The 17,179-nt window shown below is 32.7% G+C and overlaps 1 protein-coding gene across 3 annotated transcripts; it reads right to left on the reverse strand.

Moving 5' to 3' along the window:
- Positions 1–778: 778 nt before the first annotated feature.
- Positions 779–17,160, reverse strand: LOC114880312 (serine/threonine-protein kinase minibrain). 3 transcript variants are annotated; one of them, XM_029196189.2, is made up of 8 exons: positions 16,986–17,160; positions 11,460–11,725; positions 10,807–10,975; positions 10,526–10,693; positions 10,158–10,444; positions 9,907–10,053; positions 9,367–9,799; positions 779–5,467 (listed from the first exon to the last, which is right to left on the reverse strand). In XM_029196189.2, the coding sequence occupies exons 1-8, from the start codon at positions 17,143–17,145 to the stop codon at positions 5,010–5,012; spliced, it is 2,088 nt and encodes a 695-aa protein (XP_029052022.1). In that variant the 5' UTR covers positions 17,146–17,160; the 3' UTR covers positions 779–5,009. The 3 variants fall into 3 exon arrangements, with proteins under 3 accessions (XP_029052022.1, XP_046144007.1, XP_029052023.1); XM_046288051.1 differs by lacking the exon at positions 16,986–17,160 and adding an exon at positions 11,821–11,994; XM_029196190.1 differs by lacking the exon at positions 779–5,467 and adding an exon at positions 8,862–9,049.
- Between the last annotated feature and the right edge of the window lie 19 nt (positions 17,161–17,179).

Below are 17,179 nucleotides of genomic sequence, written 5' to 3' on the forward strand. Positions count from 1 at the left end.
GGTACTTACAATATTTTCAGTGTCTAGATTCCACAAATAATGAATGCACTTATAAAAATGTAGCAAAACATTCTGGCTATTATTACAGTTCTTTTTCATAGATGTAATAAAATGTTCGTAAAAAAACAGGACTTCAGGAGGTCAACAAAAATGTAACTACAAAAATGAAGATGCGTTTGTTTATTATTAACCTTATGTAATATCGCTTCAAATTTTCAATTACATTATTATAGATAATAAAAATAAAAATAAAAAAAATAATAATAATCGCAATAATTGCAATAACCGTAATAATTATAATTGTAGTAGTAGTAGTAGTGGTAGTAGTAGTAATAGTAGTAGTAGTAGTAGTAGTAATAGTAGTAGTAGTAGTAGTAGTAGTAGTAGTAGCAATAGTAGTAGTAGTAGTAGTAGTAGTAGTAGTGGTAGTAGTAGTAGGAGTAGCAGTAGCAGTGGTAATAATCATAATGAAAATAATAATAAAAATATTAATCATAATCATAATAACAATAAAAAATAATTGCAAGATGAATAATAATAAAAACAATAATGCTAATAATAATAATAATAATAGCAGCAATAATAATATATATATATATAATATAATATAATATAATATGAAAATGTTTACAGGGTAGATACAACTTTTTTTTCATCTTGTATGGAGGTTTGTTAATTTTTCATCTTAATAAATCGGTTTTTCTTATTTCAGTTTTTTTTCTGTATTCATTCCTTATATTTTTATGTCGGTCAGCGTATGCGATCATCGAACGAGACATTGAAATGACACGCTTCTTTATTTACCATTCTTTCCTCGAAAGACGCTCGCACCTCGCGTAACAGGCATATCATCAGTCGTATTATAGTATATTTTCTGAACACAATGTTTTTACACATGACGTTAGGAAACTTATGTTATTTTAATCCGGTCACGATGTATTCCAAAGAATTCGACTGGAAATAAAAATTTGAAAATAAAAATAGGAGTGCGATGTAAATTTTTCGGTGTGCTTAAAAAAATACTAGAAGAAGACTATTTATAGGTTTCTTTTAAAATGTAATAACGACGATGAAATCAATCTCTTATTTTTTTTTTTTTTTAAATTCGAAAAGGGTTTCTTTTCCATTTCGTAAGAAATACACATATGATTTTATTTTCGTTCTTTTTATATGAAATTGTTGATAAATTTACACACTTTATTAAAAAAGTTTAAACATGCAAAGAAATTATTTGGAACACAATTCGTGATCGGTTCTTATACTATGTAAATGTATACAACTCTGTTGTTTGCTAATTGGCATAAATACTCTACATTTTGCGACAATTGTTGAGTGGACAAATTTCCTCGGGATACAAAAAACTAGAAGAAACGTGTACACATTATTGTGAATGGAAAAATATGAAAATATCTCGAAACGTATTCTCTGTAAAAAAGTTTCGTATGAAAAATCAATCGGCGCGTTCGAAATTAATCTATTGCTGTATAATTACGAATTTCATTTCTTAACCGAAAAGTTTTTCTTTTCATTATTCGATATATTATACTTTTCTTGTATTACCAATTTATGTTTCTTTTTTTAAATAATCGACCGCCGCTCTTCCGAGTATTATTCTTCGATAGATGTTTCCTACGATAACGAGGTTGCGTTTAAAAAAAGAAAACATCCTTTCCAATTTTCGAGCGAAAATTTCCTTTTTCAAAAGCAACGACTGTGGTATGATTAGCTAAAAGTGTATAATACAATACGTACAAATGAAGTAATATTAATTGTTTTGTTGAAAAAATCAACGATCGTCAAATAAGAAAAGTGCTTCGATGATGCGTTGAAAACATAATCGCGTTGTGCCCAAAAGTCGACCGTTTAAATCTTCGCGCGCAAACAAGATTTAAATGGATTTTTTTCATTTTCTACTTGGTTCGGTTACGCTACATTTTTATCAAAAGCGAACTTTCTCGTACCAAAATACAAGTAAAAATAAAAAAGAAAAAGAAATGAAAATAGAAGTTTCAGTTCTTTATAGGACTAATGAGCACAACATACGATAATCTGAATTCGGAAGAGGGCACGTGTGACTTTAATCACACACTTTGTCTACTTTTATAGAGCGTACTGATTTCTGCCGTTCAACAAAATCATCGAAATGTCAGAATTTATCGCGAAACTGTCCTGATCAAATCTGACAAACAATGTTTTATTTATCTTTCTTTTAGAATAAAAATTATACGTCTCTAAGGTCAATGCTTTTTAACCCTGCGGAGGTCGCAGAGAAGTCTCCTTATAAATGTTTTTAAACAAAAAATAACTGTTACAGGGTTTTCGCTTACCCTTACTATTCGCATATGTTTCCCTATACCTATTAAAACATAATTAACATTTTTCATATAATTGTACAATTTGTCTTTTTTAAAAATTATCACTGCAGCACAGACTTCAAATTCTTTTACTCCGCAGGATTAAAGTTAACTAAGAAATAAAGCGTTTGTTTTGTTACAGAAATCGAGTGACTTTATGGTTGTTACTAATTGCGACTTCGGATCGAATATACACCATTACGTTTATCATTTCTCCATTTATTCCATTTCAAATAAAAAGAAACTTGTTACGCTTTTCTTTCTTTCTTTCTTTCTTTAAAGTAACATAAGCAATGATCGTCATACACATTAGGGCAAAGTAAAAATACTATATATATATATATATATGTATAAGTTTTTTGTTATTTGAAAGTCTAATATGAGTTCGAACGAATATCGTATTGGCGAATCGTTTAAATTTATCTGCAAATATTTCGCACTGCGGATGATGTTTTAAAAATGCAAAATCCTAACGAATCCGTTATTATTTGGAAAAGAATCGTTTTTTTCCGTTCACATTTGCATTCCTAAAGCGAACAAAACTAAGGCAGTCAATAGAAAATTTGAAATTTTTTCTCGAGTTTATAACAGAGCGGAATAAATTCCTCGAGAAAAAAATCCTTAATATTCTCGCATTGGTTTTTCTTTTGGAATTGAACCATTTCGATGTAAATTACAACAGCACATGAGAAAAATGAAACGATGCCATTTTAAAAATAGATTATTAAAAAATTAATTGTTAAAAATCATACTGTCGCATGCTTCGAGTGAGTACAATAAAATATATATATGTTTATCAAGTATGATTCGAATCTATATTTCGTAGCGTTTCGTTTCTATATATAAAATAATACAAAACGGTCAATAAAATATGGTAAAATAATTTGTTTAAAAATATCAACCTGTATACGTCACAACAAAGAATCCAGAAACATGCAAAGTATATTGTATTAAGAATCACTGATCTGTTGCAGCAGGTAATATGTTATTAATAAGTATCGAAATTTTACATTGTTCGTCGTGTATCTCGTTTTTATATTAATCTTATCCATTATTGACACAATTTATTTAATTAGTTCGCCTTCTGGCATTAAACATTTCTGTATCGAGTCGTATATACTTTACAACCGAAGAAATGAAAGAAATGAGAAAACATATGGTTTTTAGAAAAGTTATGTTTCAATAATAATCGGTAGATAAAATTGGAGAAAACAGAGAATGCCAGAAAACGATATAATAATATAATATAAATAACGCTACAATTATTTCAATTGAAACGGCAAAAATCAATTACGACTGCCATTGGAAACATATGTATATGAGTTTACGCGCGTTATTATAAAGTATCTAGGTTTTTTTTTGTATGATTATATCATTCTTGATCGATCTTACGTGTATACTGCTTCTTTAACTTTCTTATTACTGTGTTTTTTTTCTGTATAAATATGTATTGTTGTTAAATCATGCAAACCTCGTTTGTTTAAAGTCCATTTTTTTGTCGGTAACAAACTGACGTTTGCAACGTCCCCCCCCGCGATTTTTTTCATTTTTCTTTTTTTTCTATTCATCAAAGTAAATAAACGAGTCGAGTTTACAATGTCAAGTGTTCTCTTTCTTTCTTTCTTTCTTTCTTTCTTTCTCTCTTTCTTTCTTTCTTTCTTTCTTTCTTTCACACTTATAAGCTAAATCCTAAAGCTGCACTCTTATCAATTATCTATATATATTGTACAAATAACTAGCATTTGACGCGGCTGTTTGCTAGCAATTACTTGCTAAAAACCGTTTACATTCGTGACATTGTGTATAAAACTCTATTGGAGTATATGCTTACACTGGTAATTCTTACTTCATGTTTTTTTAAATCCCCTCTCCTGTTTTATGCATTTTAATAATAATAATAATAATTCATAATAATAATAATAATAATAATAATAATTATCACTTTTTCGCTCTCTAGGCCACACAGTTTGTTTTTGGGTGCCAAAATTTGTTTAACGACGTTGCACGCGACTAAAAACGTTTCTTTTTCATTTTTTTTCTTTTTGGAGTGTTTGCAGAATCGGGCAGGACCCGAGAGGCCAGCTGGGTTCATCCTCACTAGACCATTTTTATTTTTTTTTTGTCTGTCCGTGCACATAAGCAAAGTATCATAAGCTTCTGTGCCGGACGCGGTGTATCCGTGCCCAATGTAAGACCAGTCGGCTTCTTATGATAGACAAATAAAAAACTAAGAAGGGAAAGGAAAGAATTGACGGAAAAGTGGAGACTTCCCTCGTGGTCGTTCCTTTACATTCCCTCGTTGTTCAATCGAACCTTTCCTTCAGAATGGAATCAGTTACTAAAGTCGATCATTTTTTGTTCTTAAAACTTGTGTCACTGCTCACAGCTGACGACGACGAAATGTAAAGTAAGACAACGGGGAAGGATTTCGACTGCCCGTTCTTGTTTCCCTCCTTCATTTTTTTCTTCTCTTCTCATAAACATTTGCGGTATCGTCGTGAACTTTCCATATATACAGTATGTATAATCACCTAATATATTTTTTTTTCTTTTCTGACGGTACCGCGCGATTGCGGCGACAGTGTTTAAATTATCATCGACCGTCGTCGTAGTTTCCTTTCATTTTCATTTCCTTTTATTATTTCTGCTTGCTATTCAGTGAATAACAACTGGACTTTGCTGGACGCATACTCCGACCATAGGACTGTCTTCCCTTTCCGGATCTCTCTGTTTACCAGTTGAAACTGTTGACGGTTGCCTGACTATTCCGTGCGCGTCAGTCGTCGGATAACCGTAATTATAGAAATTCTGCTGCTGAATCATCGGCGAGGTCATCATAGCAGGCAGATGGGATATACCAGGGAGAATTAGGCTATTATACGATCCAAGAGAGCTTTGTTTCAGGGAGCTGTCTACAGATTGCATGGACATCGGCCCGGATGCAGGCACCCCAGTGGCCGAAGTTGACGGATAGCTTGCTGTCACCCCGCGTCGATTACCCAGATGACGAGGCGATGACTCGCACTCCATCGGCTGATAGCCACCAAGGAGACTTGATACTTGCATCGAATTGCCACTGTTGCTGCTTCCCTGTCCTGACATGGTTACCAGTCCTGGGACACCAAGAGAACAAAACATTAGACTGATACATATCCATAGATATAATAATTTTTACACTAATGCAAAGAAAAATAGATCATCCAATGAATTACACTAGCTCTTACGATAGAATGTCACTATGGGAAAATTAAAATAAACAATTCCAAAGTACTACGGGTACACATTCCAGGCCTTGAGCTGCTTAATGTTACGTTTCTTTATCTTTCATTTATTCTTACAATCTTTATGAGGGATGTTTCAAAAAAGATGCACATCCTAGAAACTGAAAATTCTTCATAGTAAAAGAAATTTTACAGTCCTTTGCCATTTTTCAATCTCTAAGTTTATTCTGAAGGGTATTCTCGACCTCCAGGAATGCTGGAAACCCTTATGTGTAAAATGGTAAAATACTATTCAATTTCTTCTATCAAAAAGAATTTGTTATATTCATGTTATACATCTTTCATGAAACACTCTATGTATGAAACTTACACATTGGACAATACAATACTAATATCTAAGCAATAATTATAGTTGTTTCTTTCTTTCTACTGGGATAACTGAAAGTTTAAATGAGAATCTTAGTAAACTATAATCTTGTTAATTTAATGTATAAAATAGTACGTTTCATAGAAATTATAATTCATGCATGTAAAATTATCATTAAATTTGAAAGACGATTTTGAAGAGTGCATCTCTTTTAAAACCTTCATCTTCTTATTAAATATTATCATGCTTTAAATATATGCTAAACAATATCAATGGACGTTTTTGGGCAATTAAATACAACTTCATATTCTTATTACAAAGTGATTCAACCTGAAAATAACTAGAAATATCCACAAAGGATATTTTCAAGATGTAAAGAGCTTTGATTTTCTAAAGTTCATAAGTGTAAGGTTTATGCAAGGAAAAGAAATAACAAAGGCTTTAAAAGTAGAGATATAAAAATCTAATAAATCTCATGAGTAAAAATAAGTTACAGTTATAACAATTCTTTACTGGATATTTATTTAAGAAAAAACTTAACATTTTATCTATGGAACTATCTGTATAACGATAAAAAAATTTCATTTAAGTATTAAGAACGTGTATGTACAGGGTGTCCCGTTAATGGTATTGTACCCATGAATAAGAAAATTAAAAATCTTTCAATCTGTGAGATGTATAGAGATTTTTATATTTCTCCAATTTTAGATTGCTTGTTTTAAAAGGTGTTTATTTCGTCCTTTGTTTATCATTTTCGATAATAATATTAATCAATATATTAAATAATATTACGCTTATCATTTATAATTCTTAAGTAAGAAATTCTTTGTTTATGAAAATAAGGTAAAAATGTGCACAATTTATAAAGTTCAATAAGTGAATTACTTAATAAATCTATATTTTTTAAACTTATTTCCGTAACTATACATTAACATGTTTGTACATTTTAATATTTCATACATATGAAACATTAATTTTTTAATTTTTATATTACAAATAAATTTCCCTCTCAAATTAAGTAAACTAACTATAAAATTAAGTAAAAAGATTCATATAAATCTTTTGGTAAGATCTACGAATTGTAGAATTTTTTCATAATAACATACTGACTGTTAATAAAATATGTTTAAAAATAATAATATATGTAACTTAATTCAGGATAAGTAGATAAAACCTGCTATATGTATAAATACGTTTACCCTTAAAATATAATCACTCTCATCATTATCCTTTTGTAATATTAGGATGTGAAAGTTGCATCTTTAATAATAATATTAATGAAGTCTTAAATAAAACGATGTATATACAATTTGGGATATGCATGCTAATCGTAAGGATACACCACGATTACAACGTACGATAGTCTACAAATGATTCAATTTTCTCCATGCACACTTATCTGTTTTCCTCAATTACCCTTCAAAATCGTCTTGCTTTGCATTATAAGATCTCTTATCATATTCTTCGGGACACCTTGTATATGTATACAAAACTGTGATTTGGTCGTACATTCGCTTGTATGTACAAAGGTAGAAAATAAGACATTCGAAAAGATGAAACACGAAACAAAGGATGAAATATTCACTGTAAGGACAAAATTTAAACGTCTTGCATAACATATGACGAAGATGCACCCCGAAACGTGTTGTATGCAAGCAATTGACGCATGCACGAAATAAATGACAAGACAACGAAGTAGTCACTCTACAGAATAAAAAAAAAAGAAAAAAAAAAAGACGAACATACAGATATACAATTCAAATATTTCTGGCAAGAATACGTCTTCTTGTGAATGCAAATGATCAGTTGAATGCATGTACATATGTACTAGATGTTTATTATATAGATTATGATGTGATACAAGAACATATTCCTGCTATAATATTTGATATTTCTGCTTTGTAATGTCTAATTATAGCACCGTCATATCGACGGACATTCTTAGATAACTAGTCTAGTAGTAATCATATGACAGATACAAGATGTTAGAGGAGCACACGGGCAATTAACATGAATCCGTGTCTCGTTTGAAGAACCGAAAGTCTGAGTTTCTTTCGTTTCAAGCAAGCAAAGCTTCGTATGTTACATCCGAGGCCAGGATATGATTATCAGGGACATTGTTAGTCTTTTAGCTTGTAGGATTGTTTGTTAGACAGAACTTACTTATGTTAGTAAGTAAGATTAGGGTTGGGGCCTAGGACAGGTCGTCGCCGCCCCGCGGATACGACAGTCATCGAGCCACGTACTGTCCCCCCATCATATCTACGGGCAACAACAAGTATCGTTTAGTTTGCGCAGAAAATAAAAAGATATCGGTAAAAACAAATTATATTAATTTACTTCTATTTCTTTTTTCTAACAAAAAAGAAAGATGTTAAGTTTTATTAAAGAAGAATTGTGATTAATAAAACTTCACTTATTATGTAACTGAAACAATCTTTTATAAATGTAATTGCCAATTTACTATCTATATTATAGTATAGGTCAATTTCTTATTTTCTGCACAAATTAAAGCCTGCCTAAATCTTCAATGCAATGAAGCAATTCTTTAAAAAGTTCAATGCAAATCATTGGATTACTATTGGCATAACTAGGGTTTTCTTCTAGGGTGGACCATGTCCCTTAGCTGTACTAACAATAATTTATTTATAATTGTTTTTTTCTTAACATAAGATTTTACGAATGAATTTTAGAATAGTGAAGGGGCCAGTCCACATTTTCTTTTACCTAATTATGCCAATGTATATTATTTTAATTCGATAGATCATTGTGTATGCCGTTTATGTTAACAACGATTTGATTTTAATTTTAACTTGATATTAAATCAGAGATTTTGAATTACGTATTGCATTCTTTTTATTTTGCCTCTATTTAAATATGTGAGAGAAAACGTTACAATAAAGCAAGTGAAAACAACGATTAACATTTTTCAAATTCATTTTAACCTTTTGGATAACAAAATAAGATAAATTTGACATGTGATTATACGAGAGAATAATAATTATATATAATTGACGTAGAATAAATAAAATTAAGTGATATATTCATGTGGTCAGTACAGTTATTGCATACTTTACACTGTAAAGGATGCATGCGCCTTTTTCTGTCTATAAACATAAGTATAATAACATTTAAAGTTTGTTTTGATATGAAAGAAATTAATTTCCGATATTATACTTCTGACGCATCATGTATTAATTATAAAATTTGTTATCGAAGAAACTTTTAATCAATATGGCACACAATTTAAAGTATAAGCGCTTAAAAATGTTATTATTCAAATAAAACGTCTATAATATATACATATATTTTGAGACTATGAATAAAAATCCCAGATTTATTTAATCGCGTGTGTAAAAACCAGAAAGCGAAAAAAAAAAAAATTATGCTTTATATAAATGTTAAAAAAAATTTGATAACTTACCATGATCTTGGCTCATTGATACCACTGCCGGGCTTGTGTTAGCACTGTTGGCAGCAGCGATATTCGTATTGGTCCCCTCGTCGGCTGTTCGCTTAAAGAAATTGTGCTGAAGTGCGTAATACGGCGTCACTCTTGTTTTCGGATCGAAATCCAGCATCCGCAGGATTAAGTCTTTAAATTTGAGGTAATCAGAAACTGAATGACCAGGTTCACCTATCCTTCTACCACCAGGGCCTCCGCTTTCGACACCTAAGATATCGTGTAAGCGTCTTGTGCCAGGAGGTTTGTACTTTTTACCATCCTTGGATTTTTTCAGCACATACGAGCCATCCGTGGGGACTTTGTCAAAGTATTTCCGCGCTTTGTGCGCTTGGTCCAATATATGCTTCGGTGGCATTCCTAGTACTTCTACAATTTTATTCATTTGATCGCCCTAGAAAACACGAAAACGCGTTAAACAACGAATAAAAATTATTTTTAAATATCGATCGTACAACCCCTGGCTTCTATAGATGAAATGTTTAAATATGATTTTGTTACCTCATTGGCCCCACTGAACAGAGGTTCTCCCGTATGCATTTCAACTAAAATACATCCTAGACTCCACATGTCTATCGCAAGGTCGTAAGGTATTCCTAATAAGACTTCGGGTGATCGGTAAAACCTGGATTGAATATATTGGTATATCTAGAAATATTAATAAGATTGTTAGTTTGTACATTTAACCATAATCTCAATCAGTCTGAAAATTGTATGATACAATTAATTTGAAATATTATTTTAACTCTTACCCTCTGTCCAAGTTGACACGAACTACCAAAGTCCACTATTTTTATCGCACTTCGCTTGGGATTGCACAAAAGTATGTTTTCGGGTTTCAGATCACAGTGAATGATGTTCAATTCCGGTGTAGACAGGAACAAAAGGGCAGTACACAGTTGTTGTGCAAACTTCCTTGTTAAGTTCAACGATACTCCTCGAAAATTTGTATTTCTAAGTAGATCATATAGGTTATATGATAATAGTTCGAATACCAAACATAAGTGATTTCGCCACATAAAATGCCTCTTTAGCTTAACTGTAATTTCAAAGTTAAGATGTTACAATTGTTTCTATGAAAATGTTATTAATTTTAGAATAAATGAAACGTAAAATCAACCTATATAATATTTGTTGTCGGTATCCGCCCTGTTCATCATTTCCAATAGCCTCACTTCAATTTGCGCTTGATTTAGAAAAGGTTTTTTGTTCTTGATAATTTTTATTGCCACTTGCGTTTGTTCTTCATGATCAAACGCTTTTACTACTTGGCCAAAACTGCCTTTACCTATGAAACACGAATATATTGTATAGTACTTGACCATATAACAATTGCTTTAAACCTATAATCTTTTACCGCTCTTCTTTACTGTTACTCGCACAAATACTATTTTTCTTTACCTATTAACGAATCGATCTCATAGCGATCGAGGAACTTTTCCCCATTCTTGATAATATAATCATGATTATCATCATCCCAGCCATCATTGTACAATTTTCTTTCTTTTTTATGGGAACCGTCTTCTCCTTGCATCTGTTGCGCCCTTCTCTTTTTCTTAGCATAATAAACCTGTGAAAAAAGATAAAATATTACATATATATATATATAAAAAAGAGATGATTGTGCCACAGTTTCAAGATAACAAAAGACGAATATACGGTAAGCGGTAAAAACCTAAAGATGAAAAGAATTGAAGGCAGTTTTGATTTGAGAAACTAACAAGAAACCAAACGAACAGTTGGTTGTAAAAAAAAAGGAATCATAAGATACGCAAATATGTACGTACGATCATCCACGCAAACCTCCGAGTATAATACTCGAGTCTATATAAGAAAATTCAAGGAAATAAGAATCAGGCCGCGCGTATATTGACAAGAAATGAATGACGAGCGATAACAATAAATATTTCTAATAAATACGTTTCCATAGTTTTGTTCACACTGACGTCAATGTGATTAGAATGGCAATCAATCGACGTCTTTAAACATATTTTTAATACAATGGTCGAGGGTTCCAAGTGATGAAAAATGAAAAATCTAAAACATCTTGTTACCTCGTTGATGTGCTTGTAAGTTTTGATAAGATCGACGCTGAGTTTCCTAAGGGGTGCCGTAGCTGGATCACGAAACCTATGGGGTATCCTGGCTTGCATGGCGTGAATATCCGCAGGGGTTTCTTGCGGAACCCCGCCGGTACCACCACCGGCACCGGCACCCCCACATACCGTAGGGGGCAAGGGTTCCTCCGCTACCAGACGACCGTATAGGGGTGCGCCACCACCGCCACCCCCGCCTCCACCCGTACCCGCTCTCCCACCTACTGAAAATTAAACAACATGAAATTATTATTAAAATATAGCTAGCGAACAGGAAATAATAAGTATTAAATTTTGAATAAAATATCAAAAATCTAACACCATTTCATGACATAAAAGTATCTCAAAGTAATACTTATGATGGATCAATTTAAAGCTTAGAGTTTGAAATAATTGATTCCGCAAGGGTTTTACTAATGATCATAATACAATACTAATTGGTCGTCAAAGAATTATTTTATTAGAAATCGAGTATACAATTAGTAAAAGATCACACGAGACTGAAACGCTTCGTTTGAACGCAAAGTGCTTGTATTGAAATACAAAAGAAAAAAGAAAAAAAAAAAGATATGAATCTGCTTAAAAGTGGTTTAATCACGGTTACACGCAGCACGTATGTATGCACAATGTTACGATTGATTGAGAATCCACGCAACGGGGTCACGAAGACTGACACAGGTCGTGCGATAACCAGCACGCATTCTGCTTCATTCATGTTTCTTGATATAGACTGACTTTCACCCATATACGACCATTCTCTAAAACTGCCCCTAGAGAGCATTTGTGAATGTAAGTACGCTGCATGGCAGTTCTTAACCCGTTAAAACGCTACGAGCACCAAAGGTTCTGTCTACCTAAAAGGACCACCCGGTTCATTTCAACTCATTGATATAATTTTTAAACACTGTGTTATAAATAATATATATGGTTAATAAAATATATAAAAAGTTAATAAACTTTTATGTAGATATTTTCGATTTATCTGAAGTTTCAAATTGATGTATCGTAAGTATTATCTAGCGATACTTTTATGTTATGAAATTGTTTTAGAAATCCTACGTTTTAAAACTAGATGGTTGATATATTAGTAGAGTAACGTGTGCAGTTGTTGAACCTTTTGCTAAAAATGTAAGAAATATAATACAATGCGTTTCTTAACCCTTGGATTGCGGACCATGGAGAGACTCTCAAGACGGCGGACCACGGAGAAAGCCACAATTCTAATTTAATTCTGTACTTCATATTACTTTCATTGTCTAAATTTTACACGGTATAATTCTAAATGGAATTATAGTTTATTACGTATATTTTCTACTTTTTTTTTAGAAAAATGATTGATCATTACATAAGAGTCAACAACCGTACAAGTTACCCTATAATAGCATCGTCTGCTGCAACTGACAACCAGTAATTTTCTGTTAAGAATATTGATGATGTCTTTACACAGTCAATTTCTTCGAAGCTTAAGCTTCAAATTGACGTGTCAGAAGTGCAATTTTATCATACTTTTCTGTCATGGAATTATATGTATATTAGAGTTTCCATATATCGAAGTCGACCATCGGTTGTACGAGAATCTAACAAAACACTGCGAGCAATGTAATTACGTATTTCACTGGGCAGCTTTAATTGGTGTCTTAATTAATAATCGCGAAATATTTAAACACGGCTCCACGTGTTGAGAATCGCTGAGTAAAGGTTGAATCGAGCTCTGTTACTGACTGCTTGCTACGAGTGTCAAGGGAACACGTGCTACCTTTGACCTACAGTGGTTCGTATTAATCCTTTCGTTGCTGGAGATTTCAACGCAAACTGCACATTGTGGATAGGCACAAATTTACAGAAATGATACACGTTTCTTCGGTAAATAATGCGACAGTAATAACATTGTTGAAAGAAGAGATTTCATTTGTTCGAACGTACTCAACAATCAAGATTTTACGTTCGAAACGTAACTGTGATAGTAATAACAATAATAAGAGCATAGTGTCTAATTTTAATTGAAGTACCATTGTAAGTGAAGATTTAAAATTATCTAGGATCTTATGTACGTACAAATCATTTGATATTACGTACACACTATTATTATATACACGATTATCTATATAAAATCCAGCACAGTTCCTAATTAAATTTTTGTCTATCTTCAACCCCTTTGAAACTATAGCTTAGTCTAGTTGCAGAGAATTCCCTGTATATTTTGTTTTTAATATAAAGTGCTTCTAATTTTAAAGGATAAGATTTAAATAATACGGTTGTGGCATAAATTAGTGTGTCACAATTACGATGAATTGAAATCGTATGGCATAGTATTACAGTGAGCACAGTGGTTATAAAGTTATACCGTAATACTATCATAAGAAACAATAAGTTTCCTGTATTGAAATAAACTACGGAAACGGTACCGCTGCACAGATAATTGCATCGTTAGCGCACCGTTTCACAGTAAGCATTCTTGAATGAAAGCTATGTATGTTTGTGCAAGATCCCATATTTCTCCGTTAAATGGATAAATTTGTAATCGTGTAGAATTCGTATGAATTCGTGTTCTTATCAAAAATATTCGTTTACTACGAAATACGATTTCAATTTTAATAGTAGTCATCGAGAGAGCCTGAATTTTAATTTTCTATCATATATTATTTTCATTTTCTAAATTTTCCACTGTTCCTTTGAAAATGACTTTTTCCAATATATGAAACTGTTTGATTTAAAAGTGATGCGTTTAAATTTAGGTTAATAACTCTTGCTGGCGTAACTCAATTTGAATTTAGCGCCCGGCAATCATCAGGTTACCACCCCCATGATCGCAATCTGCATTTTACACAACGTGCACTCACGTGCATCCTACGAAACGTTTCGTTAGAAAATTTCGCTTCTTCTCCATAATTTCGTGGATATTCTTTGTTATTTCAAGAATGCATTGTATTTGATAGCAAAGTATCGGGCCGATTGGTGGGACATTACAAGTGTTTGAACAGTCCTAATAATTAAACGCTCTTGACCAATCGGAAAGCGTCTAGTAACTGGGTCTGTCCAATCGGTCGTACTCGTCCAATCACTGGGCCCGTACCTTATTTAAACTTATAAAATTGCGGGAATATATTTAAATTTGAAATTGTAATTTTTCAATGGAAATATTCCACTAGTACGGTGTTGCTCGTTGTTGGTGCTACCGTTACCGACCACGGGGAAAGCCGATCTGGCTGTCGGCTGTACACAACGTGCTGGCGCACGAGGAGAGAGGAAACGAGAAAGTTGGTGCGCGAGTGCGCACATCCTCTGTGTGAATGAGATCGGGGGTAAGTGCGATAGCAAAAGAGGAGAGTCGCGTATTGATCGTGTCGCACGGGGGTGGAGGAACCACCACCGACCGACCGACTGGCTGGCTTGTCTGTCTTCTATGCCGGCGCGAGTTGCGTCGACAGAATGAAGGTGGATTTACACTGCCGTCCATAAGTATCAGGACATTACTAACTTTTCATCATTATCCAATCATTTTAATGATCCCCTAAATATTTTATACTTCTCCAAACACATTTTACGGTCTCAAATAAATTTATCATATAAATTATTCAAATTAAATGAATTAGGGTTGTAAGGAGTGATTTTTTCTAAATTGTTGCACATGTAACATTATAGAAGCCTTTCACGTAGAAAAATCTGCAACCACAACTTTATTCACTTTTAATCAGTTCCCTTTGAAAACTTGAATGACCATGATGGTTACATAAATGGTTACATTCGCACCGGTATCTGTTGGGGATGTGTAGCATCGAAGAGACCGCTATTAAAACTTAGAAAATTGGTCGATAGAGTAAAAGAAATTTTTTAAGTGTCTGGATACTTATGGATGGCAAGATATAAGTAGATATCCTATTCGTTTAGACATGGAAGGATTTCTGTCCAGGCAAAGACTGATAGAAAAAGTAGATAAAAAGATAAATGTATATTTGGCATATACCAAACGGTTTGAGAAAGAGAAGGATTGTTTCTTCTTCCCGCAAGTTCAACGCTTGCCACTGGTCGGTTCTTTAACCGAGATATACAAAATGAAATTAGAAGGAAGAGAAAGACAAAAGAGATGATGCTAAAGGGATAGAGTGCCAAGTCTAAAATACATATCAGTCAGTAGCCGACCGAACGGTTCAGTCTAAAGTCTTTGAATTTTTCGAGAGTCGCCGATCAGGCATCAGTCCAAAAATGGATCCTACTATACTATTGCCAGCGTGTTCTTTCGCCACTTGCAAATTCAACTTTCTCCCTTTCGTGATGTATTTATTTTTTTCTCAAATACGTTACATTAAAAGTCTATACATGTACGTAAGATTTTAATTTGAGGCTTTATAAGTAAACTTTATTTTCTATGTAAAATGATGTGTTTGATGTACTGAAAATATTATTTCATTGATTAATATTGCCTGAATTAATCAATGTTTGCCGATCTACCGTTTAGGGAATTATTCAAGTTTGCCGCCAAAAGAACACGATCACGTGATCGCCCTCGGTTGTATAAAAAGAAGCGAGACAGCCTCGTGGCGTCAGTCTTTTCCCAGCTTGCTTAGGGAATATATATTATTTACCGCAAAAAATATTTGTAAAGCAAATTATTTGACTTTTTATCTAACTTGTCGCACCCCTCAAGACCCTGTATTCTATTATATTTTATTTCTAAAACGAAATACTGCAAAAATGAATTTCAATTTTAAATAACTTTACTATCCTCAAATACATAATTTATCATGATTACATAAATTATTGTAAACCAATTATTCATAAATTAATAAATTTCCAAGCTCATTTGTATGCAAATTTTTAAATAAAATGTAGATATTTAATGAAAATTGAATTAAACCGGTGATAAACAATTTTATCAAATAATTACGTTAAATTATAATGTTACATGTACCCAAATGATCATAAATCAATATTAAATTACAGAATAATTGTAGGAAAGTATGATTCATAATATACGAGAATTTCATCGTATTTTATTTACTCCTATTTATCAAAATGACGTTAGCATCGTCTAGATTAAAGCGATCACTAAGTACTTCATACCAAGAAATCATCAATTCGAACGAAAGCTTTTACGTAATTCATAAATATATGTATCAATTGCTAAAAAATGTCAGATCAACAATAAACATCAGTGATATTCTCCTTCTTAAGACATTTATTATAGGAAACTCTAATTTCCCTATAACATTAGGTGTACAAATTAATCCGGTGCATTACTTTTATAAAAGCGCGGGAAATGTTTAAATTTGAAATTGTAATTAATAAAAAGCACCAAATTAATTCATATATCTAATACATGATCTATTAAAACTTATATACCTATTTTATGTACGACGTCGATAACAAACTGCAGAAATAGTGCATCTAATTATGCAGTTTAAGAAAGCACTTGTACTCTTGAGAGAAATTCATAGAAAGTCATAAGCCCGAAGAAAGGTCATCATAGTACTGCAATATACTTACATTGTTGCTTATGCCTGGATTCCATAAGGATCATTTGTTCATGTTTATGCCACGCAGCATCAGTAGTGTCTGTGCTCGCCATACCCCTCGCACCTGCGGAGGGTGGTTGGACACCCCCACGGCCTCCACCGCCTCCGCCCCCGCCGCTTCCATACTCCATACCAGCGGCACCCTTACCCTTCCCTCCCTCCCAC

Source organism: Osmia bicornis, chromosome 12 (genome assembly GCF_907164935.1).
Source record: "Osmia bicornis bicornis chromosome 12, iOsmBic2.1, whole genome shotgun sequence".
Taxonomy (NCBI): Eukaryota; Metazoa; Arthropoda; class Insecta; order Hymenoptera; family Megachilidae; genus Osmia; species Osmia bicornis.